The sequence below is a fragment of the Larus michahellis genome, chromosome 7, assembly GCF_964199755.1.
Source record: "Larus michahellis chromosome 7, bLarMic1.1, whole genome shotgun sequence".
Classification (NCBI taxonomy): domain Eukaryota; kingdom Metazoa; phylum Chordata; class Aves; order Charadriiformes; family Laridae; genus Larus; species Larus michahellis.
Genome location: NC_133902.1, coordinates 26550944 through 26577542, shown reverse-complemented (window position 1 = coordinate 26577542; position 26599 = coordinate 26550944). Strand labels below are relative to the sequence as shown.

The following is a 26599-nucleotide window of genomic DNA, read 5'->3' as shown; positions in this document are numbered from 1 at the left end:
CAACTTTTCTTTGCTGTTTGTCAGGCTTTTTGGCATTGTACTCTTTCTTCTGGTTTGCGTTTATTTACTTTCCTGGGCAGACAGATGCTAAATTGTTCTTTTCTGTAAAATGTCTGTATTTTTGTGTTTACTGTCCCTTGTTGTGAAAAAGCCTTGGAGAAGACGTATGATTGGGGAACTCTGGGCTGGTGCTGCTGATGTTCTGGAAGTCCTAAAGACGGACTTTTTTGTCAGAGTTAGGTTGATGGTTGAACTAGATGATCTGAAACGTTCCTTCCAACCTAGGCGATTCTATGATTCTATTCTATGATTCTATAACAGGAGGGAGTTTCAAGAGAATTAAATGGGCTACCCATTTTTCCTGTCATTAATATGTCCTTGCAGGCTTTCACATATGTAAGTATGTGCCTATATTACAGTTTATTCACAGAATAATTAAATTCCCCTCCTGTGACAGAGTAGCTTCTCACAGAGATTATATTCTGTCTTTCTGGTATGGATATTTGAAGGGCGGCTATGTTTTTAGATGGATCGTGTGACCTGACATCAAAAGGCTAAACTGAGAGCAACTGCATCAGTACTTCAAGGGAAATTCTTCAGGACAACCAATCGACAGCAACTAGCAGCAGACATATCAGTGTCATGAACACTGAAGATCAAACCTCTGGCAGTGGGCATTCTGATCTTAAAGTTTATATAGGGTAATATTGTATTGTAAAATATACCAGGCCGTGGTTTCATGATGTGCTGGGTTTAATGGCTACATGTCTGTACCTCCAGTCTCTGCCTCGTTGGTGAACTCAGCTTTTTGAGGGGTGTTGCTGCAGGTAAGATTACTGAAATAAATGAACTTCGTTAAATTACTTGCCACTCCAGGAGGAGGTTGGGGGGCTGGGTCATACATATGGAGCACAGCCTCTTGACTATGAAATCACACTAAAATTTCCAGTCAGGCTTTGTTTCTTCATGTGAATAGTCTGGAGGATAAAAGTGTATCTGGTACGTTTCACTGAAATTTATCTGCAGTTTTTATTGCTGCTTCTGGTGAAAGGCAGGGATGAGTTTTAGGCCACAGACATCCTCTTGTATATCTGCAGAGCAATGCTACAACACATCTGCCGGCCAGACAGACCTCACAGCCTGGCAGCCGTACCAGAAAGGATGGTGTGAAACCCTCCATTATCTCTTCAGTGCAAATTCAGACATATGATCCAAACTCTTGGTGTTGAACACTGTAGTTCACCTGGCTGAGTTAGCTTGAAATGTTTCAGGGCTTGATTACTCCATCTTAGCAGTGGGGACAGCAGTGCGGCGACATGGGACGTTTGTAGACACTGACAACGCAGTATGTCAGTAGGTACACTCTAAAACTGGTATAACTGTAGACATGCCAAGCTATACATATGTGTATGTATGTACATGTACACTAGTCTCTGTGTACATATTTATGACCTTTTACTCTTTTGACCGGTGGCCAGATCCTCTGTATACTAGCTAGCTCCATGTGTGTGAGAATTAATACAATAAGTTGTACAGAAAGCACGGCAGTGCCTGATGGGCAGGCTGTGGAGACCTGTCAGAAATACCCAGAACTCTTCAGACTGCTGGTCCTCATAATAGACTTGGTCAGTAACTTACGCCTGATGTAAGGGCGTCGCAATTGGTGGGATGGAAGATGTAAGCCTTACTCAAGCAGTTAAGGTCATATGATAATAGGAGAGTGATATTTGTTTCCAGCCAGATACAAAAAAGATTGACTTTAGAAATGAACTGTACAAAAATGCATTGAAAAGGCCTAAAATAGATATTTTGTTACACTCTGAATTAACTCAGCTGTTCTCTGGCCAAATAATGTGCTGCACAGACTGTTTTTTAAAAATATATATTTATGCTGAAGTATATGCTTTTTCCTTAGGGAAGATTTTCAGCCAGTGTAAATTATATGGTGGTTTTGTAATCTGAGCTGATATTTAACATCTGAGCTGAGTCACCAGATTTGAATCCAAAGGAGACTAGAGTATGCATGCACACTTTCTCTCTTTCCTTCTCTTCCTCCTTCTTTATGGCAACATCCTTGTGAAATTTTAGCACAGTAATTTTTAGCTTTACCTTAAAACATCTGAATACAATTTCCAGAAGTAAATTCCAGTGCTAGTTGTGATTTCCCAGCAGTGAGTTCAGAGGATGAGTTAGCAGGCCGAAGGCAGGGTATTCTCAGCCCAGTTTACTTTTTTTGTTGTTTTGCCAATGGTATGGGCACGGCTCAGAGCAGGGTAACCAAGGAAACGGGCATCTAGACAAAATTCTCTCCTCTTTTGCGTGGTCTCGGGTTACTCCAACTACCTGCACAGATCAAGAGAGGGAGTGATTTGGGTACACTGAGTGGTTTTTCAGAGGAGCCTCTGACTCTTCACTGGGGAGGCCAGCTTCCTAGCACAGCCGCCTGCCCGGCGTAGGGCACATAATTTTATCTGGCACTCCTGCAGAGATCGTTTGAATGGAGAAGTCAAAACATTTCTCTTAGGAGAAGATTTACAAAATGCTGCATCTTTCATGATGCTTCTGTTGACTTTCTAGGCAATTTTCTTGATTAAAAAGGAAATCTGGTTGAACGATTGTGAGCATATAGGAAACTAGCAAGTTTATTAAATTCTTTCGTCGTCATTGCTTCGGGCTAAGCTGCTTCTAAGAGTATCCAGTAATTGTCCTATTTTGAAAGTCTAGGGGGCTTTGTTAAAAGAGAAAGTGAGCAGATCAGCAGAAAGTGTTTCTGAATTTAACTTGTCTCTTTGCACTTTTAGACAGAACACTTTGTATTTCTAGACAGTTACTATCCAATAACTTAAAGTTGAATTAAAGTAAATTTGAATTTTACTTAATTTAAAAAGGAAGAAACAAATTTAAGTACACTTAAGTACTTAAACTATATCTAAGTCCTGTGTCAGTTATGATGGTAGTTTCCTATCATTTTTAATATATTTTCAAATGAAAGAAATACTCAGAACTGGCTATTCAAGGAAAAGCAGTGAATACAAATTTACTGTCAAATGTGTAAATTACAAGAACTGGAGAAAAGAAAGAAACATCTTTCCCTTTTAATCTCTCTGAGATATCCTCAGTAGCCTTGTAATTAAAAAGAAAAATGGTGTCAGAGCTGTAATGATGTGATTTTTCAAGTTTATATCATCTCTCTTTTGCACTGAATTCAATCACAAATTCTCTAGGTTTAGAATGATCATGTTTTTCCCTCCAATATATCCATCACTGGACTTATTTGTATAAATTACCTGCATAATTTATTATTTAGAACATACAGACCTAATGATCACTCAGGCATTCTAGGTAGCAATATTGAACAGTTATGATTATATTTTAGCTAAAGGATCTTAACCAGTTTTCTGCCTGGTGTTGATGCTCGGAACTGTGCAGTTATGTAGTATAATGGTGGTTATATTTTTGAAATACCGAACTTCGTGGTCTACTGGAAAAATACTAAATTTCTGCTATATGATAGAAGTTGATTAAATCATCCTAAAGACTTAGAACATTGTCATGCTCATGTAAGTAAAGAGGCCTTATTACCCTCTACTTGGTAAACAGTGGAGAAAAATAGAGATCCCAAATAGCTGATTTTTCTTGGCTCTTGAATACTGACAGCTTTTACATTCCTCTTTATCCGGGTGGCTGAATAGGAAGCATCCAAACGTGTTAGCTTAACTCAGATCTGATAAAATGTTAGCTAATGAAGAAAAATCCTAATAACCAGACGGTGAAGAAATTCCGAATTTCTGAGAGAAATTCCATTCTGTGGATCGCAGGAAACCTGATGAGTAGAAATTCTTGGAAATATTCCAGGAGGAATAAGAAGAAAAGGACACCTGGGCAGAAAGATGAAGCTTTTTTTTCTTATTTCTTTCTGTATAGAAAAGGATACTTCATGTCAGCTTTATCTGATTTTATTATTATTATTTTTTTATATGGACCAAATCTGTCCCTCCAGATAGCCATTGGAATACTAGAATATAGGCCTGGAAGGAAATTTGAAGAGCTAGGGAGTTCATCTCTTTGTCTTGGGCAGAATCAGTTACTGATGATCTTGGTGAGTTGCTGGTGACTTTTACTGGGAGGGGCCCCTCTGTCCTGCTGTCAGAGGTACACAGCAGCAATAAAGGAGCTTGAAGACTTGAGTACTGAGAGCAGGATAAGTGCAGGCTGGTTAAGCATATGAGTTAACCATATGGTTAACCATCACCCAGCTTCTTAGGCAGGTTTTGCAGCTCGCAGTGAATTCTGACTATTCTCCTTTGGCCAGTTTCTAGCAAGTTTGAAGCCAGCGTATGGATAGCTGCAAATGCACTGTATCCCAGAAAATAGGCTAGTTTTGGGTTCTGTGGGGAGAAGAATCCCCAAATTCTGAATTTATTCAAGAAGCATTTTCTTTTCTTAGCTACTTAGAGCTGAGAGCTGGTCAATTTGAGCCCTCTACTTTATTGCAGCATTTGTAAATCTTTGTCCTGAAAAAAGCAATGTCACACAGTGTATAACTGGGAAACCAGCATGTTTTCTGTTCTTCATATCCTTAATGTTTTCTTTTGCCTGTATAATTATGTAGATTGCTTATCTCAGCAGGGGAGTGGCATTTGAGGGAGATACCAAGCATCATCTGAATGTGTCCAGAGAAGGGCAACGAAGCTGGTGAGGGGTCTGGAGCACAAGTCTTATGAGGAGCGGCTGAGGGAGCTGGCGTTGTTTAGCCTGGAGAAAAGGAGGCTGAGGGGAGACCTTATTGGTCTCCACAACTACCTGAAAGGAGATTGTAGAGAGGTGGGGGTTGGTCTCTTCTCCCAAGTAACACGTGATAGGATAAGAGGAAACAGCCTCAAGTTGCACCAGGGGAAGTTTAGATTGGATATTAGGAAAAAATTCTTCACGGAAAGGGTTGTCAAGCATTGGAACAGGCTGCCCAGGGAAGTGGTTGAGTCACCATCCCTGGAGGCATTTAAAAGATTTGTAGATGTGACGCTTAGGACGTGATTTAATGGTGGACTTGGTAGTGTTAGGTTTAGGGTTGGACTCAATGATCTTAAAGGTCTTTTCCAACCTAACATTGTAACAGGCTGCCCAGGGAAGTGGTGGAGTCACCATCCCTGGAGGTATTTAAAAGACAGGTAGACACAGTGCTTAGAGATGTGGTTTAGTGATGTTTTTTGTCAGAGTTAGGTTGATGGTTGGACTAGATGATCTGAAAGGTCCCTTCCAACCTAGGTGATTCTATGAATGAGGGGAAAATTTGGGGGCCAGTTGGGCTGGATGGTTCTTCTTGCCCACCTGATGTAGAGCAACGGAGATGCTGCAGTGCAGAGCAGTCCCCAAGGGCTCTCCCTGCTGAGCCGTGGCTGGCGGGCTGCCATATTGCACACCTCCTCGCCTCCCTCCTCTTGTGGGTGACATCACGTTACAGCGTGGTGACGTGAAGCCAATCCCCCAGTGAAACCTGTTAATCGTCGCTTTGCCAGCAGCACCCTCGGCCACCTGCGGGTGTCCGGCAAGTGACGGGTCATGCTCTCGGGGCCAGCACTGTAGAGTCAGTTTACAGTAAATGCTGTGGGAAGAGGCTGTTGGCAGGACCCGTAAGCCACACAAAAGATCACTACATAAACAAGAAATGAATCACCGTTATGAGTAAGATAAACAGGGCAGCATGTGAACTCTGGTTTGTTTTGCGTGGTGGGGTGGGATTTTTTTGGTTATTCCTGTGTTGGAGCCCTTAGACTTTCATTCATGTATTTTTTTAAACTAGTGAATGTTTGACTACACGTCAGAAATTGTTTGACATTTCTTTTCAATCTCCTTTAGTGAAGAAGGTTGGGCAAGGGGATTTTTTCTATCTGTATTTGATGTATTAAGTGGAACTTTTTCCGAACTCTGGTCCCTCTATGATTAGTAGTTGAGGAGTATATATAGATAGAAATAATCCTGAACTTGTGCCATTTAGAGATTAAGAGGAAGTCAGTCCTGTTTCTCTCTAAGCTTCTTGTCAAGTATTGAAGAAAATGCTGTGATATGGATAAGCAGCTTTGGTACAGGTTTCACTTTTCAACTAAAATACTTTGCTAAAGTTAGTATCTGCTGATTTCTCAAATGCCTATGTTTTCCCTATGCTTTTGACTCGGTTTCCATGTTTCAGCTTGCCTTCACGAAACAATATTCTTTGCCAGCTTGGTCTGATGCTTAGCGAAATTGCTGCTCTGATCACATTCAGCCTGATTAGCCAAAGCTTCATGGCAGGGAAGGCGCACACAGCTAATAGAGGGTATCGTCTTTACAGCATAGTCTGGGTGCCAATGCTGTTAGTGGCGCTTAGCAGGAATTGAAGGTGGGAGGATGATTCTTATTTTCAGTCTCTGGTAGGATATATATGTTAGTGTACTGTTAGTTATGTTATTAATGACAGACATTGGGAATTGTTAACCAAATGCCAGCTAAGCAGTTCCTTTTGTAGGCAGGAAGGTACTGTGTAAGGTTTTCATCCCATCTTCAGACTGAATTTTCAGAGCGTGAATAATTAAAGTAGTGGCTCCTGTTTTCCCTTCCATCACTCCTCGGTTTTATGGCAATCACCTTTTCCCCTTTTACAATATGAGTGTCATATTTCTATCTTTACAAATCTCCTTAATTAACCTCCCAGGTTACTGTGAGGTGCTACGTAGCAGAGTGCTGTCTGACACTAGGGCCGCTTTACGACTTCTTTCACTGAATTTAGTCAATACTCTAAAATCGTACAAGTCCTGCATTTTTGGAGGTATTTTTTCCATAATAAGAGCTCATTTCCTTGTGACTTTAACGTGTTCATTGCAAATTTATTTCAGTTGCTTTATGTCATTTGTTGGGATCATTGTTTAAATCATGACTTTAAGACAGTTGGATTTATGAGTAGGATCAGAGAAGTTACCCAGCATTTACATCTGTGGTTTACTTTACATTAAGAAACTGTAGTTATATCTGTGATTCACCAGAGTGATATCAATTAGGACTTAAGAAAATGGACTGTTGCAAAGGAGTTAATGTTTTTCTCAGGCTGTTCTCATCTCTCAAACTGTGGGATAGTCCTAGCTAGCACAAGTTAGTTCTCGTGTGTCCTTAAACATGGATGAATTTGTCCATCTGCCACATACAAGTTTTCAATATGTTCCAACAAATGCCAGTCCTGCCCCGGGTACAGCGTGTGGCTCTGCAGCTGAAGGAAATTTTTTCATCCCTCCTATTGAAACTTTGTCTTTAACTTGTAATCCTCCTGCATGATGCTTATTCTGCAGTGATGTTACTGCCGTAAAACCACTGTATACAACAGTACAAAATTACATAAATCTCTCGTTGTGGGACAGAAGAAAATTAACTTGCTAGTGCGCTGTCAGTCTGTTAATTAATCTCGCCTGATCTCCCGGTGCGGGGGGCGGTGGTACCCAGGCAGGTGTATGCGCGTGCTGTGGTGGGCAGGCTCAGGTGCAAATCGGGGCTCTTCGCTGTGACATTGAAAAATTAACTGTTGGCGTGTGCCGCTGCCCAGATCACAAAGTAAAAAAGAAGGGGGATAAAAAAAAAAAAGGTGGGGGGATCGCAGCAACTGGCTGATCCCTGCATGTTTCACTGGCTTGTGGGGAAGTTGGTGGCTATTTCTTATTTACCTGTCTGGTCTCAAAGTCATCCAGGATTTTCAGATCTGGCAAATAATACTCCGTATAGAGAAGCAAGATACTAACTTACCTGGCTCTCATTTAAGAAGGCCCTTTTTACCCAAGTTTCCCTTTTGTCAGTGACACTGGTGTCAGAGGCAGAGTGTGTAGGAACATGACAGAGAAGGAGTTAGTGAACCCCGCTGACGTCCAGCACCAAAAATAAAATCTTTTGTTTATGGAGCCAAAACATTGCTCATGTCAGGAAAGACTGTGTCGCGTACTTTGTGAAGTAAATATGGTAATCTCCATGTTACTTCCCTATATGTGGAATTATCAAACTGAATTTTTGTTTCTTTCCTTTTCTGTAATATTTGATGCCGAACCGTGTGCCGTGTGTGATGAACTGCATACGACTGGATGGGTTGAACTTTATTTTTCCCCTTTGTTGGTTCTTAATATTTCAAAACATCTTGAATTTAAGAAAAGCTGAAAAATAGCAGAAGAATTTGTGATACATTGGAAGAGAGCATACACTGAAATGTTATTAAACTGAAAATTGAAGATGAGTGGTAAGAAATAGATGTGAAGGCAAGAGGCAGTTTTTGAAGATGGGTCATATGGGAAAAGAGGGATGAATAGGAAAAGAAAACCCTCAAAATAGGAAAATGCCCCCCATTTTTTTTTTTTAAATTATTTTTTCTTAATCACATTCTTAGGATCTCCAAGTGCTCTACTTGTTTTTTCTTTTTAATAATTAAATGTCTTTTGACCTCTAGAGGCAGAGGTTTCTGTTTAATAAACCAGTTGTCAAACATTTGATTGATAGTGGTAGTGTACTGTAGCTCTAATTACAATTATAATACTATGGAAGTGGCCAACCAATCTATTCGCTTCTTGTGGGCTCTACCTAATTCTGCATTACAGGCTTCCTTGCTTGAAACAAGAAGCGTTATAGCAGGTGACAGTCAGCACTGTCTGACAATGCTTAGGTTATTTTAAGAGAACAAATGTGTCTGCATTATGATAGCCAAAGGCTATGACATGAAGAAGAAAGCCCAAGAATAATATACAGGTACCTCTTATTTGCCTTTTTTATATGCGTACATGGGCATATTTTTCTTATATGTGGTTATTTGTATACGTAAAAATAAGGAGGTCTTTCCCGCAGTATACATCCCTCACAGAAGATACTGTAGTGGAACAAATGATGTTGTCACTGATTAAGTTGCAATCTGGCCAGAAAAGTTGTAATAATATTTTCAATTAGTATGAAGAGTGTAAGGAGCCCAGGACACAATTTCTTCCCAGTGAGCTCTGGAGTTACTACTGGGCAGGAGGACTGCTTTGGTTTGCTTTGACTTTGGAGGAAATACATGATTCCTCTTCCAGGTGAATATAGTATGGAAGATCAGTTTCACAGTTTTCACTGAAAAACACATTACCAAAATATTCAGTTTCTTCTGAAAGCAAATGGTTCTGCCAGATGAGCACTGTTTTGTTTCCTCTATAAAATAAAGAAAGAATGAGTTGATATAAACTATAGCTTTGAAAAAGCCAAACAGCTTTGGTCAAAGTCACTTAGCCTAGATAAGGAAATTTTCAAATACCTTCAATTGCAAGAGGTTCCCCATCTCCAATTCTCCTGTAAGCTGTTCCCTCTCTTTTTCTATTTTGCTATTCTTGTCTTTCCTTTCTGATGATTTATCTCAACTTGTGAGTAACGTGAGGGCTTATTTTCAAATGATGGTACTTTTAGTAGCTATGGATAATGAGATGCAAGTTCTGTTTCTGAAGGTATAGTGTGATGACATTGGCATGACCATTGCTGTAAAGACTTTCTAGTGTCTCCTCAGGGCTAGAGGAAAGCTGTTAAATTTATAAGGCCTCTGTTTTCTGATGTATGGAAAAGAACAACAAAATCTGACTGCACAGGTAAACTGTCATGGGCTAATTGAATATATACCTGTAGTCTGAGGTACCCCAGTCAATGGTCTGACATGGGTTTGTATGATATAGAGACTCTCAGAAGCTATGCTTTGTATCTTAAAAAATAAAATCCTTACAAAATTATTTTATAGTAGCATAAATCTGTGATACCACATTTCTAATGAAATATTTCCAACCTTATTAATATCTTCAACAATGATACTAATTCTGAACATACAGTGCATAGAGAGTATTGTTGGCAACTAACGTATGTAAGTGAAAGTACCTCATATACTGATTTTGTTGGTGGAAGATGAGTTCATTATCTCTTCACTCTTTAGACTACTGCCAGACTTAAATTAGCTTTGTTACTGTGGCTGTTCTTGCTTGATAGATGGACTTGGATGTCTTGCTTTCTGTTGCTTTCTGGCTTATAAATGTTATTTCATGGTATGTGGTTAACTCTGAGTTTTGTTGGAAGTGATTCATGCTTTTTTCTTTTTTTTTTTTTAATGTACAGACACTCAGGTGGCTGCAGTGGTAAAGCAATGAAGTAAAACATTTTACTCAGTCCATTTTAGGCTTCTGTAGGAAGATTTTTGTGTAACTTGCTGCCTCATTTTAACACTTTCTTTTTTTCTTCCCCATGGTAGATCTTCGAACAACAACTTTTTCACGTAAATTGACAGAAGTGGAGAAGAGATGGCCAGTTCAGCCCGAGAACATCTGCTTTTTGTGCGACGTCGCAACCCACAGCTACGGTATACTCTGAGCCCAGAGAATCTCCAGAGTTTGGCATCTCAGGGCACCATGGCTGAGAACATGAACTTGCAGCGTGCCAACAGCGACACTGATTTAGTGACCTCGGATAGCAGGTCTAGTTTGACAGCCAGTATGTATGAGTACACCTTGGGGCAATCTCAGAACCTCATCATCTTCTGGGATATTAAGGAAGAAGTAGACCCGACTGACTGGATAGGACTTTATCACATAGGTAAGTCAGAGCCACGCTGGACTATTTCTGTGAGTTTCTTGCTTTTCCGATACCTGTTCTGGCACACTACGTAATTAATCTAAAGATAAAGTTGAAGTAAGACTGCAGAAAAGTACCTTGGATTTCTCTTTGCCTTTCTCAGTGCAGTGAACTGTGTAAAAACATGATTCTAATTAATGTAGATCTGGTTCCACAATGACTTGCTAGAAGATGAAATGCATTCTTCTTAAACAACAAATGTGCATACAGTTTGCTGGTGGCTGGCTTATAGATCGGAAAATTTGGAGTACGGTATTCATCATGTAACTTCACATGCTTACTGTCCAATGTTTATACAGTTTTTTTGACAAGTAAATTCTTAACATTTGTGAAAAGGTATTTTGTATGTCATTGATTTTGTAGAACTGAAATTGTACTTCAATTCTGAAGGAGCGAGCATTTCTATTTATGAAGAATTCTTGTAGAAGGAAATCCTCTAAAGAGATTATTTTATGTGCTTTTTTGTGCCGTTCAGGATATTTCATAGGAGGGAGCTGGAAAGAGCTCTAGGCTGGCGTGCCAGGGCCTGTGGGCAGTGTGTGCATTAGCAAATAATGTGTCTCAAAAGGAGTGGATCAGTAGGTCAGAGCAGTTGGTGCTGAGACTCTACCATCAGCAGCATATTTGGGTTGGGAATTTCCATTGTATTATCTTTAATCAGGTCCCTAGATCCAAACATCCCTGCTGTGTGTGTGGTTTAGAGCTGGCCGAAGGACAATCTTTATGTCCCCGCTAAGAACTAGAGTGTAGCTAGCAGGTAGCTGTAGTGGCACATGGGGTTTAGTTGTCTTCTCAAGGAATCCAGTTCGCGTGCACTAAAATTACCCTTTGAATTTAACCAGTGCTCAGTAAGTGGGACGCATCAGTTGATTTGTTTCCAAATTGCACTGCTTCTCTGAACCTAATTACTCATGTAGAAAGGAACTGCCAATTCAACCTGTACGGCAGAAACTGGTGGAAGTGGGTCTGACCACTGGAATTTTGTCTGTACTTAGAAGTAAGCTTGGTGCAATGAAATCGGTCTCAGCAGGATTTTGGAGAGATGTTTGCTGTGCCAGCTTTTTCTCAAGATGTTCCATCTCTGCATCACTTAATGTTACGTGCTGTGTAGATGGTGCTTCCAGTTCTCTCTTTCTTTTTTTTTCTCTTTTTTTTTTTTTGTCTGATATATTTTCCCACCATTACTGCAGTTCCACAAACTGGACAGTATTGACTTGTGCGGTTCCAGCGCTTACCTGGTTACAAAAGCTGTACTGGAGTTGCTGCATGAGGTGCAGTGTCTCCAGGGATGAACTGTGAATATGTGCTAACATTTAAGCCACCTAAATGAAGGGTCTCCATAATAAACAGAAATGAATCTTCCCAACAGCATTAGCAACTGAAGTATGATCTGTGCTGTAAAATGCAGACTGCTAAATGGAGCTTAAACGTTCTCATTTAAATACACTGAGATCTTCATCTGAATAAAGGTTTGACATCCCTTCCTGTTTGTTTTTTCATGGTTCACAGCACTTTAGGGTTGGTATTCAAGGTGCTGAAGTACAGCATCTTTCTGTAAAATTCTCCTTGGTTCTTATTGTAGGCTGTAAGTGATTTTTGTCCTACATTAATGATTAAAAATATTTCTACTTTCAGTCTGTTGAGCTCCTAAAGTACAAAACAATGTTAAGTTACCACAAGGTAAGAATCCTATAAGGAACAGCCAAATTTATGCCTTCCTGGGCCTAAACCCCTATCATGCTACTGTGTAATACCAGAGTGTTTGACTATGTTGGGTTTCCTGTTTTCTTGTTAAATGGTGAAAGGTCCAGGAACTCAGCTTTTGTCTCCGCTGCCACTTGAAATCCATCAGTGCTGGTGAGAGTTTTGTTACTGATTTAAAATAGATCAGAGCAGAGTCTTTCCTTTAAGACTTGTGGTTTTATCATTCTGAATGACGGAATTGCACATTTTTTACAACAGAGAGGTAAGGATGTATTCAGCCTGATAGGCACGCCTGTCTGTCTTTGATTTAGGTTTTTTGATAAGCTCTTTGAAGTATCTAGCATCTTTTACAAATAAAAAATGATAAAAATTGTAAGAGTACGATCTAAAAACTCGTAATTTGCGTAACTTTTATAGACATAACTAAGGTAAATTAAATCCCACAGGGTATAATCCAGGATTTTCAGTCCCTTGTAATAATTGCTGTGAAGTACCCTCTTACTCCTTTGGAAGTTCGGTCGCATCCAGAGGGTAGTGGTCAACGGCTTGATATCCAGGTGAAGATGGGTGACAAGTGGTATCCCTCAGGGGTCCACATTGGGACCAGTACTGTTTAATATCTTCATCAGTGACATAGGCAGTGAGATCGAGTGCACCCTCAGGACGTTTCCAGATGACAACAAGCTGAGTGGTGGGCTTGACACACCTGAGGGACGGGATGCATCCAGAGGGACCTGGACAAGCCCAAGAAGTGGGCCTGTGTGAACATCATGAGGTTCAACAGGGCCAAGTGCAAGGTCCTGCAGCTGGGTCAGGGCAAACCCCAGTATCAATATAGGCTGGGGGATGAAGGGATTGAGAGCAGCCGTGAGAAGGACCTGGGGGGTACTGTTGGATGAAAAGCTGGACATGAGCCGTCAATGTGCTTTCACAGCCCAGAAAGCCAACTATATCCTGAGTTGCATCAAAAGCAGCATGACCAGCAGGTCAAGGGAGGTGATTCTGCCCCTCTACTCCGCTCTGGTGAGACCCCACCTGGAGTACTGCGTCCAGCTCTGGAGCCCCTCAGCACAAGAAGGACATGGACCTGTTGGAGCGAGTCCAGAGGAAGGACACAAAAATGATCAGAGGGCTGGAGCACCTCTGCTATGAGGACGGGCTGAGAGAGTCGGGGTTGTTCAGCCTGGAGAAGAGAAGGCTCCGGGGAGACCTTACTGTGGCCTTTCAGTACTTAAAGGCAACTTACGAGAAAGATGGGGACAAACATTTTAGCAGGGCCTGTTGTGATAGGACAAGGGGTAATGGTTTTAAACTAAAAGAGGGTGGATTCAGACTAGATATAAGGAAGAAATTTTTTACAATGAGGGCGGTGAAACACTGGAACAGGTTGCCCAGAGATACGGGATATGCGCCATCCCTGGAAACATTCAAGGTTTGGTTGGATGGGGCTGTGAGCAACCTGATCTAGTTGAAGATGTCCCTGCTTACTGCAGGGTGGTTGGACTAGATGACCTCTAAAGGTCCCTTCCAACCCAAACTATTCTGTGATTCTAAGTTGAGGACACACTTCTTATTTTCTCTAGGAGAGGGATGTTTGTGGGTAAATATACTTAATAATAACAGCTCCGTTCTTGAACACATTAGTAATATTCAACGTAGTTGCTGGAGGTTATCCATCATGTTCTTTCTTTAAAATGAAAACCATCTCACTTAGAAAACTGTTTTCCTCTGGCACTGCCTCCTGAACGCAGTGGACATTGTGTGTGGACACTAAGAAAAGATAGCGCTGGGGCTGTGCCAGCCTAGTGCTGTTACCTCCAGTGTTCCCCCACGTCTTGTAGTAAAGCACCTTTTTTCAAGGAGCTAGAAAAAGGCAAATATTTTGGTCGTCTTTAAAAAAATGCACTGCATAACCAAAAGCGGAGTCCTGTGGCTTTTTTTTAAAATGTTGGTTGTACAACTAACTGTCATGAAAGCTGGAGCAATGTTTTGAGGGGGGGTAGAAGTGGTTCCTTAATTCTGTAAAGGAAGAGAAGGTGAAATCCTGAAAACAAGCGTCGTTCTGAGCTCAGGCATTAGTACAGAGAGAACTGGCAAAGGTCTGAGGCAAGCCAGGTACATTTTCACTTCAAATTAATTTCGTAGAATACATCCATTATAAAAGGAATTGAAAATGACTCACTGTGAAACTGTCTTGCCTCTTCATTCATTAATTTATTCAATTAGCGCTCTCTCATTAGTTTTCCATCATGAGGAAGCATTTCTGTGCTTCTGAGTGTGGTTTTACTGCCTGGTTAAAATTGAAGTGGCTCATTAGGAATCCCACCAAACTTATTACAGCCTTTTCTTTTTATGAGACTGACTACAAAACCACTGTACACATTCACCCCGGCGTCGCGTGGTGCAGTTGGTCACAAGACTGTCACTGATTAGCGTCACTGCCTTTACTATAGGTGGTTTGCAGATGATGGGCTTACGCTAGGGGACAGTAGATGGAGCTTTTTCTAGTGCGGTACAACTTCAGTGAAATCTTTGGCTTGCTAAATGGTTATGAAAATAGGTGTTATCTTTTTAAAAAGAGAAAAGCCTAAGGGGAGAACCACAGAATCATCTTGTTCTGAAGGACTGGTAATTTTTTTTTTTTTAAGTGCATGTGGATTTTTTTCCAGGCTTCTGTTTAAAGGAAAAAAAAAAAAAAAAAGAGGAGGATAATCCTCTGCAGTTACTTTAGTAACTCTTGGTCTTTCATTTTTAAACGCAAGAAATTGAAGCTAACTGTGAAAAATTCTAAATAGTTCTACATCACTAAATTCATGTTCAGATTTTCTAGAACTTTGTATCTTAAGGAATGTTTTTAGATACATGTGCACGTTTCCTAGTTTTAGTACCCTATCTGTATCTTCCTCGGTTTCATCACTGTGTACCGCTAAAATGTGATCTGTTTTCTTGTTGAGGGACTGCTTTGTACAAAGGGTGTTTTTCTTTTCTGGTGTGTTTCTAAGGATTACCAAAAGAAAAGTGTATGTGAGGGACACAGTGTATTCTGTGAAGGCAAACATCCTTTTTCCTGACTATTTCTGGTTTTGTACTGTCTGAACTCTTTACAGTGTCAGTAGCACTTCTTGAACAGTCTTGTCCATCAAGTTTTATTGAGGCAGGCTTCTAGCTGCAGAGGCGAAATGCATGAAGAATGTGGATAACATATCTATAAAAGCACAGAAAAGCGTCCCAGTGAGACTACATGCAAGGGAGAAATGTTATTTATGATGTTATTTATGAGTTTTAGCTCTTCTTCAGGTAAATTGAGTAGCGTTGCATGAAATGTAAAATTGTCAAATCTGAAATACAGACTTATCATTTTGAATTCAGCTTTAAGCTTTGCCTAGGATGGGCTTTTCATTTCTGCTTCAGGACCGGTTATAAGGACTGTCACTTGAGAGTGAAGAGGTGTGATGATATTCCGAGCGGGGGCTTTTTAGTAGAGGTATTGTACCTGTGCTTACTGTGAAGAGTAAAGGTAAATTTTCAGTCCTTCTGTCCTAGTGAGAAGGAAGGAAGAGGTCCATTGTCTTAATTTCTTTTTTTTTTTTTTTTTTTTTTTTAAGAGCTAAACTTGGATTTAGTCTAAAAACCTTCATCTTTTGAAGTGGTAGAAGACTACAGAATTTAACAAACAAACAGGTTTTGCATCCTGTTAGACCCATGAAGTTTTCTTGTCCAGTACTGACCCAGCTTTTGCTCTTTACATGTGTTGTTTTAAAAGTGTTTGTTCCGAGCAATATTTAAGGTACTAGAGTTTTACAGTGATTTTTTTGTCTAATTAAGAGGAATCTGAATCTTGCTATGGCAAGAGTGAACAGGCTCTGGAGTCCTGTAGTGAGTAAGGCTGGGAAAAGTATTGGACCCAGCTGGAATCAAAGAAGAGAAATGGATGGATATTCAGTTCAAAGGGTCTATAAGACATCCCAGTTTTCTTGTTACTGTGTACCAGGGTACTTGCAACAGGGTACCAGGGCTTCCTTGGGAAGTGGGAACTGTTGAAGATGAGCAGGTGGACTCTCTACTGCTTGTGGGATGCTGAGGAATGCGGAATCTTGAGGAGTTTTACGGGTTGCCATGAAGTCTCATATTTAAAGAAATCAGAAAGTACAAAATAAAGAATAAAAAGTCAGGAGAGAGAGGCAAACCCTACTTTTGTTTAAATAGATTAACTCCCATGGCCAAATTGCCCAGGTTGGCCTATTTTTGTCCTAATTTACAGAGTCCTATTTATGAGATGCATGCCCTTATTCTGGAGATCCTTAGCACATTTAAAATGCTGGTTATCAAAGGTCATTATATTTATTTCCATTAGCTGCTTTTCACAGGCTGCTTGGCTTTTTGTTATACCTACAGCATGGATCCACAATAGCATTATAAAAACAAACCAAAAATCAAAACAACAGCAACAAAAGAAAACTGATGCAAAGTTATATAGGGCAATTCAGATAGGATGTAGGTTTATGCTAAGCTTCCTAGGTTAATGGAGTTCGGAGCCTTTCCATTTCAGGTCAGACAAGATTAAAAAGAAAAAAGCTTTCACATAAACTGTCTTTAATACACTTAAAATAGTGGCTTACATTAGACAGAGAGATTATAAAATGTTAAGATACTTTATTCCCAGAAGACTTCTCTGGTTTCCATTATAGAAAACATACAAAGTAGTAACTTTATTATCTTTCAGAAAAGCCTGATTATTCACTTGATTATTTTTTTTCCTTCCTGTTTTAGCAATATGAGTACTTTTCTGTACTTTAAAATCTGAGCAGTACTGTTAATGTCTATTGACTAGTTACCAGGCATAATACTACTAATTTGTGGTTACTCCTCATTTTGGCTGCTGCTAATGTCTGCAAGCCATGGGCTTGACTTCCTATGTAGAAGAGTTGGTCTTTACCCAGCTGGCTTCACGGTAGTCTTTGGCTGAGCCTTCCACGAGGCTGGTGTTGCACCGTTTGTTATCAACCATTGGGGATTTTGGTTTTGGTTGTTTGTTTTTGTTTTGTTTTTTTTTTTTTTTTTTATGATATCATCTGAATATCTAAGCACCGTGGTGGTTTTTTTATCTTCAAAAGATAAGCAAAAGGAGTAGCTATGGCTCTGAAGCTCTGGAAGAGCCATACCTGTGTGTGTTGAGATGTTGGTGAAACACCCTCTGGAGACCTATGTGTAAATAATACATATAACAAAGCAAAATTCATAGTCTGCACTAAGTAGGATTACAGGAGAGAACCTGAATTTATGTTGGCATGCATCTGGGATTGGCGCTAGTCTGTGTCTGTCTGATGCTGATATTTGTGATAAACAAAAGTGTGTAGAAAAAGCTGCCTTGAAATACCTCATTTGCTGGTGACTTAGTACTATTTAGGAAAAGGCCACCTCTTGAGTGGGCTAATGAAAGATGAAGGCACTCTAGTATTGGAATTGTATCCTAAAATCATATGTGGTGAGATTTACAGCAATTTAAAAAAAAAAAAAAATCTGTAACAAACCGAGGGTCTTCAGAAGCTTACCCTCCAGGTACTGCATTTCAATCTTACTCTTTCCTTTCTTCCTGGATCCTAACCCATATGGAAAGCTACTTTTTCCCCAGCGCAGAATTTGGTGTTCCTCCTCCTCAGTTGTGAGCTAATAAATTTTGCTCAAGAATCAGTGTATAGGCAGGATAATACCTTCTCTTTACTACAAAAGTTAGAAGACATGAATAGAAAGTACTTTCTCTATGTATTTTCTCTGCATGCAGCAGATACCTTAAAAGATACCCTCACTACGTTAAAATACATTAATTGTATTTGTTGTAAGAAGAAAAGAATTACTTCCCTGCTATAAAATCTTGTAGGATGATATTTATGTCTGGAAGAAGTTCAGGCTGTGACAGAGAAAGTGTTGCCAGAACATCCAAACTTTTCAGTTAATTGTGTTTTTAAAGTTTTTGAGATACCCCTGACCTGAAAACTAGACAAACGTAGCTGCAGGGAGGACACTTTCAGCTGTGTTGTCAGTATCTTTCCACTGCAAGAGGTTTTGGCATGACAACACTTATAATCCTTTGGATAGAAAGCAGCAGTCTCCCCACCCTGCCTTTTTGATTTAAGTGGCTGTTCCAGCAGATGGGAAGATGGCAAATACAAACACTGGATAATGGAAAGCAATATACATTTCTGAATTCATAATATTCCCTTTTACCATAAAACTGCCTTGTGTTAGCTTGGGGTTTTATTTGTTTGAAGGAGGTTGGCTTTCATTTTATTTTTTTAAGACATTTGCTGAGCTGTTTTCTGTCATCAAATCAACATGCCATACAGTATTTTCAAAATAATTTGGGAAAAACAGTTATTCCAAATCACTGGCAACTGGGTTGAAAAAGTAGGTGCATTAATTCATCTATTCATTTGTTTCATGTAAGTAATAGATTATGGATTAGTTTTGCATTATGCACAGTGTTAGAATTCCTCCTGTAAATTTTTAATGAAGTTCTTGGCTCCTTCATCTGCACGTATTTATCAATGACTGTATGAATCTGAATTAATGGAGAAGTGTAATAAGCTGAACATTAAATAGAGTATGTTAAGGACGTGACTGATGTAGTTAAAACCAGTGTCACTTAAAAAGATGAGAAACATGCATATTGGGACTCTGAAACTAACACTGTATTGGTGGATATGTTTAATATAATCCTTTAATATATGCTGATATTGGATACACAGGTTCTTAAATTATAACTGGAGGAGGTTACTGAAAGTACCAATATTGATCTTGATCGGCCTCCTTTCCTAGGAAAGCTCATCAAGATGTATCTTGCAACTTACGCCACCTGAGGAAGAAAAAGATGCAGAGAATGGCCAGACCTGAGCATTTTAGAGCTCCTCTGGTATGGAAAAATTATCAGCTGGGTCTGAGCCGTACCCAGCCCTTGTACCATTTGCCATTTTGGCATAAGAAAGGTTCTGACGTGGGGTGCAGATGCTGCAAGAGTGCAGTTAAACTGACTATGCTTCGCTGGCGTTTACTCTTTGGGAAAAACAAAGCTCACAGACGCCTGCCTTGGCAGCGTTTCTTGTGTCTTTGCCCAGCAGCATCCAGGACTGCATTGCTGTCACTCTGGTGGGCAGCCAATTCCCAGGCAAGCAAATCCCGTGCTTCAGAGCTTTGTTTCAAGGTCTGGTCAAACTCTAATCACGAGATCTTGCCTCCTTTGTCTAGCAGTCATTCAGTGTTAATGTCAAACTGTTTAGTCTTCAGTTGTATTCCGAGTCACTAATCACTCGTTTCATCACTAATGTGTCAGTAGTCCTAGAAAGTTTATAAAAATTAGTAGATTCATTGCCCTTTTCACTCCTGTCCCAACCTTGGGAATAAATTAATCCTTTATATCTCAGTGTGTGGTAATGCAAAAAATGAACCTACAATTTCCATAAAAATAACATAGCCATTTTCCATGTACTGTAGTAAGGAGAAGAGGAAAAGAGGAACAAAGATGTGTTACTTTGCCTGAAAGAAGCGAAGTGAATATTGTGTTAAGTGAATGTAAAGGAGTTTATTTTGAAAATTTATGAAATATATTCAAAATAACTTGCATAGTTATGCAGGTAGATAATCAGATCGTAAGGGAAATAGACAAAGAATATTTATTCTTAAAGGGCATATTTAAGAATTCGATTTCAGCTTGATCTCTTCTTGCATGTCATTGTTAATTAACATCCAGCCCTCTTTAACTGTACACAGAAGAAGGTTTGATGGGTACAGGTTTCTAGTTTTCTTACAGAAAGTGTCATTAGAAATTCAGTTTCTGTTTTTCCCTGGCAATAATTCTCTGACCGTTGCTATTCAGTTGCCATTAGAAGTTTTCATTATTGGATGTGGTGTGAACTCTCATGCTCCACGAAACGCTTCCTACCTTGAGAATTTAAACTTTATCTGATGGTCATAAATGTGCTTCACATGAGTGGAGACACACTTGAGGATCATTTTCAACAGATTAAAACTGAAAGCTTGGACCTACTAGGTGTCATCTATGAAGAGGACAAAGAATTGAAGGCATTCAGTGTCATGCAAGATCAGGACCTTAATCGATGCTTTATCTTTGCCATCAAATGTGGAAGCGCTTTCCTGCATATGAAGTCAGTTAAGCCTAAATGGGTTTGACTTAGTAAGACAAAATATGTGTAGAAAAACATTATAGCAAAATAGCAGGCACATACCGTTGTCACTGAGATAAATATCCGGTAATGACCTCATAAAAAAGGAAAAAAAAAAATCTTTCTGTGTTCACTCTAGTTTAATTTGTATATAGAGTTTCATGCATGACATAGTTCAGCAGATGATAGCCTACAGGGAGAGGGAAAATTCAGTTCAAGTAATTTTTCAAAATAAATGCATCTCTGAATTTTAGTAGACTTACAGTCAGGCAGTTGCTTTCGAGATACTGAATGAGGATGCAACAATCTACCAAAGTCAACAATGAATAAGATTTCAGGAGTTATTGATGGAGTAGTATTTAATGTACAGGCAATAACATTTTCTTTGATGTATTCTTTAACTTGTAAATTAGTTGAGCAATAAGATGAAAAGTGCCTTGTCCAGTTTCCTTTAAAAAAAACCCCACACCCGTGATCTGTTTTCAGCAAGTAAAGTCAAAGACAACCCACCCAACATCAGTGGCATTTCACCAAATGATGTGAATAGCTTTATGACTTTTGCTGTCCATTTGGGGAGAGGTTCTGAGTCATTAGCACATAAGATTTCAATTTTGAAAAGCAGTCCTAATTACAGCACACTTAATTGAGTACACTGCTTCTCTCCTGCTCAAGCAGTTAAATAAAAATTACCGCTTTCCAGATTAGTGTAGATTACTGTCTTCAGTGCTCTATTTACTGGCCATTGGCTGAGCAGAGCTAAACTGGCAGAGCATATGCTCTCCCAAGAGTACCAACAGCTCCGTGCTGGTTTAGCGTCTTGAACGGGATGAGGGAGAGCAGCAGGGGTAGCTGCAGGGAGCCCGCAGGAGTGTGTAACCGGGAGTGAGAGGGACTCTCTCTTTGGCAGTAATTCCCCGCTGGACCCGCTCAGCTGCAATGTGCAGCGGTGACGCCAGCAGAGAGGGTGTGATGGGATGTGATTTGTAGGCTGCTGTAAGAGGAGTGCAAGTCTGAGTGCGCCTGTTGTCATCACTTATTTATGCTCTGGGTTTGCTTGTATTGCTGGGAGTAGCTGGGTTGGCGAGCCTTTGTTTCTAGTTGCATCTAATTCTAGGTTCTGTTCTTTGCTTGCGGAGTCACAGGGAATTACTGCTAGGAATTTAAAGGAAATAATGGAAATGTTGTTATCTGTAGGTGCTTTCAAGATATTTACACAAATAATACAGTTTCTTTGCCTTCGTTAGTCTACCCAGTTTTGTGGTCCTTTTTTGCTGCTGCATGTTAATGCTGCAAGAGAGACCTTTTAGTTCTGAGATTCCATGCTAAAATATTAAATAAGCAAGATGTTTATCTCCTTTTTTGACTTACAGTGATGATTTTAATATTATTGGCTTTGATATTTGGCACTGGTAAAATGATACTGCTTCTAAAGGATTGCCACATGACCCTTGTGTTTCTTATATCTTTGGTCTCATCCAGTTTAGTCTGCAGAGCCATTTAGTACTTGTCATAAGCAGTGTTCGGCTCCATCTGCTCTCATCTTTGTGACATGAACTTAAAGATTTTAGACGAGAAGTAACCATATCCTTTTTGTTTAAGAGGTAAATCTTAACCCTGAAGAAATAATCCATCTCATTACAAAGCTGATAAAGCATGTGTGTGAAGAGAAAGATTTAGGCAATGTATGTAGAAAAAAAGTCATTCCATTACTCTGAATATGATACAATGATGTTGAAGGGAGGTTAGTAGTTCTTGTGGCTATTACAGGAAAACTGTTTATATTCTCAGTGCATTACTCTGGACTTAACTTATCCTGAAAATTCTAACTTCTGCTGGAGTAGATTGTAAAGATCCTGGGCAATCTTCCAACTGCCTCTTTCACTCTTCTGCATCTACTGCGTGAGAGGTAATGAAGAATAGATTAGTAAGATGCTATTGCTTGGATAATGTCTTTTTACTTAGGATTGCTATGCAATTAGACATAATTCATCAGGACTGTGTCATAAAACACCGTCTTAATTTACAGTGGAAAACAGTCTTCCATTTAGCTAGGGCATGAACTGCCAGTTACTTTGAGGTAGGTTATTTGGTACTCGAGAATATTTACTAACATCTTGGTAATCTTCTTGATACATACTCACCGGAAACTCTGGTTATTGTGAATAAATTGAAGCTGTGTTTGGGTAGTTGGATATGAAGCACATTCTTCTAAAAACTGCATTTGGCTAAAAGCAGAGCACTGTGATTCTTTAAAGATGAGAAGAGCCTGTTAAATGTAACTGATTTCAAAATAGTGGAGCAGGACAAACTTGCTCTTTAGAGGTTGCTCACTATTCAAGGATCTGAATTACCACTTAGCATTACTCCAGTTCTCTTTTTGCTCGGGCAAATGTTGAGCAATTTCATTCTGAAAATTAACTTTCTGCTAATAAGCTACGTAACCTGCAAAAAGTATTTGGGGTTTTTGTTTGTTTGTTTTGAGGGTATTTTTTTAGGGATACATTGGCTTGCATTGAGTGTGTGATTTTTGTTTGTCTGTTTTTCTCCAGATGTCACTTCTCCTTCTCATATTTTTATACTGTATTTCTTCTGTTAAGGTTAGGAGGATTCTGGGAAAATCATTAAGATGATCAAGAAGTTGAATTTGCCTTGCCCTAGAGAAAACTAACACCACCTCCCTTGACTTTCAGTGTAATTTTGGGTTGAGTCTAATTTGGTTATAGGTTTCCTTTGGATGCTGGCTGATCTAACTTAGTGTGCATCGAACTGACTGTTTTGTGTGGTGCAGCATGGCAGGAGGCAGTGTGAGGCTGCTCCTCCACAGCCCGTCTGCTCATCCCGTGGTTGTAACTATTAGCTGCAATGTGAAACTGCGTCATTCGAAGAGCAGCTGGATCTCAGCTTTCCTGTATGAGATAAAGGCTTTAAAACAATGAAATATTTCTGGGTGTTGGGATTGGCATGTTTAGAACTTGTGTATGATGAAGGACTTAATGGATTGCACAGGGGTATGGTATGTTTTGGAAACCTCTTTGTTTGCCAGACAGGGTAAAGATGACAAATTATAGACAGGGAACAAGGGATATTCCGATACAGAGAAGTCATCAAATAGAAAAGTGAAGTCCAGGGCAATCAGCTGGAAAGACTGAACAGGCACTGATACAAACTGTAAAACTGTCAAGAGTAACGGAGAAAAGGAGAAGGAAGCACAAAGATTTTATTGTCTTGATGGAATCTGTCTGAAGAGTGACTTTGTGCTGCAAACTCAGGGTGCAGTTTCCATCTATTGTGAGAACCCCAGTTGACCATTTCTTGAAGAGTGGGGTGGTGTTGATTCCCTCTCAGAACTGGCTGGCGGTGCTAATGTGTTCTGGGAGATTCAGTACCACATCTGGACCATGCAACATTTCCAAAAGCTATATGTGCATATGGAGTGAGCCTTACAAGCGAAAGAAGAGGCTTTGGCACCTTTGCCAGCCCAGCACATGGACATATGTCGTCACTTGGTAAACGTCTGGCCAAAGGCATCTGTTCAGCATTGTCGTGTTGCTAAATTTGTGTCTAATAGACAATGGCATAGAAAAGTTTTAACGAAAAATTGCCTTTTTTCACTTAATGACTGAGAATACTCAGAATGCTTGAGTTTCACTCTTTGTGCTTCACAAGTATGCAAGAATCCAGAAAAGGGCAAAAGCAATTTGTAATAACTACTGTTTCATGAAGTCTTTATTGTTTGGCAGATGGATTTTTCATTTGTTCCTGTCATGATTTCGGATATTCAGAAACATGAAACCGTGGTGATGTATGGTTTTTGGAAAGGCTGTAGAAAAGTTTCTGGTTCTTTGCTTTTGTTTTCAAAGAGTTGAGCTTTTACAAGACAGTGCACTTGATTACCTTGCTGGAGACCCTTGAAGGTTGGGACTTTTTGCTTCCTTGTCCCTGGGTGATGACCCCCCAGGTCACCAGAGCTCTGTGATGAGGTGGTTCTGTGATGCGTTGCGCATCTCACTGAAAAGGCTTCGTCTTGGGATGTATAGTTTGACCATGGACTCTATGCCCCTGAGGGTAAGCACCAAAGACCTGAAATAAAGGTCTCATGAGGCATAACGGCAGCAATATTTTTAGTTTAAATATTGTGGAGAATCACCGAACTATTTCAGGGAGGGTTTTTTGTCTCCGCAGGGGAAAAAAACCAACAAGAACTGTGATACCTTCCTGATCAGCCATAGTATGTTGCTTTTAAAGTGGGCATAAGGAGAGTTACGATGATGGGAAACAAACATTGTTTCACAGAAAATATTTCAGGTTCTTTTAGAACTTCCTCCTGCTCATTTCTTTAGAAATCTAAGACTGACTTATCTTATTGTGTCTGTATTGGATGAATTTCTTCCAGGATGTGTTGGCTCATTTCCTTGAGTACTTCTAAATTTTCTGAATTTTTTTCAGTCACAACAGATAGCTGAAAAAGCTTTAAGGAAATGAGTCAACCTCCTGAAATAAATTGCTTACTGAATAGAGGATACTGCATTCGAAATCGTAGAAGCTCTTGATGGTTCTGTGGATACTAGTTTACAGATATTCTCTGAAAATCTATTATATGTACTCCATGCTCCAAAAGGATTTGGGAGAAAATATCCCAAAAGAGCACCTGAGCTTTGCAGTTAGAAGTGTAGAGTGTGTTTTCAGGTATCAGCACGAGAGAGGTGCGGGTAGGGAAGTGACAGGCGAAATCTCTAATGCAAAATTAAGGATGTCCCTGAACTTGAGTGTAAATTAAGAGGAGTAATGTAAAGATGCTGAGTTGAGGACTACCAAGCTTTCTTAAAATAGCACCCTGAAATCTGAAGGCTGCATAGGCGATGTTCTTCACTTCTTATTTCATCACTGGCAAACAATTTGCATTCTGATTTCGGGAGCCCTTTCTGACGGCGTCCTGCATCCCCTGCCATCACCTAAAGCAGGCGCGTTGGCCCTGTGAGGAAAGGCCCACGACATGGCCGCCCTCCCTCCTTCCTTCCCTTCGGGGCTGCAGGAGTCCCAGCAGGGAGTTTCTCTGCACAGGGCTTTGCTGAGTCGCGCCGCTGGCGACCGACTGGAATCCTACATAGTTAGTTTAAAAGTAAGTAAGAGGACACCATTTTAGTAACGTACATGTCTTACACAGTAGGTAGGCAAGGCTTCGGGATTTTCTTTGTTTCCCAAGAGTTACGCAGCAACTCAGGGACAGAAATGAGGACGCCAGCATCAAACATCGGGATTTTGGATTTTCTCTCTGATAAGTCAAACTAAAGTAAAACCAGATGATCCTGAATTTTTAAGAAGTTTGACATCTGGATCTGAACTTTGAACTTGGATGCAGCAGCAATTAGCTAGCTTGCCCTGCTTCAGTGTATTACACAGAAATAAAGCATTAAATACCATATCTCCAAACAGATGACATATACTGTCAGCTTTTTTAGGCACTCCGGGGAAAATCTGAATGCATGCAGATCACAACGGAGAGAAGAAAGCACAGATTAACTGCAAAGGGATCGACCCTGTTGGTATCTAAAGTGTCTCAAAACAATGAGAGTCGGATAAATGCAGGTGCGGAATAAAAATCCAACTGTGATGCTCTATCTAAAAGTTGCCCCCTCTGGACCCCACCCTGCAAAGGGAAGGAGTCGGAAGATGGTGCAGGTCTTTGCCTCTGGTTTTCTAGTTGTCATCAGTGTTTGTCCCTGACTGGCAGTCATGAACAATCGACTTCTACATTTCTCTTGTTGGAGCATGAGCATTGGCCATGGTAGTTTGATACTTTGATTTATAAACTTTTTAATATGACCTTTAGGAGTGAAATGGTGGTCTGTATTAGGAGTTGCAGCTGCAAGTTCCCCAGTGGTTTTGTCCTGGCGTTCAATGCAGCTGAAATAGTTTCTGAAGGAGGAGCACAGGTATTTTGTAGTTATTCTGAAGAGCGTGAAATGTAAAGGGTGAGGTGGAACCAGCAGACCTAAAACCCCTAAAACCAGCTATGATCATGAGCAATTGTAAAGCAGTTCAGTGTTGAGGATATAGAATAGCAATGGTGGCTTTTTTCCCTC

General features: G+C 40.0%; 1 protein-coding gene across 2 annotated transcripts in view; it reads left to right on the top strand.

Annotated features, from left to right (window-relative positions):
* Positions 1-26599, top strand: part of HECW2 (HECT, C2 and WW domain containing E3 ubiquitin protein ligase 2) — a 174120-nt gene that overhangs the window by 49509 nt on the left and 98012 nt on the right. For both annotated transcript variants that reach the window (XM_074593852.1, XM_074593853.1), the window contains exon 2: positions 10256-10596. In XM_074593852.1, the coding sequence (XP_074449953.1) occupies positions 10305-10596 (292 nt within the window). In that variant the 5' untranslated portion in view covers positions 10256-10304. The remainder of the gene's footprint in view (positions 1-10255; positions 10597-26599) is intronic.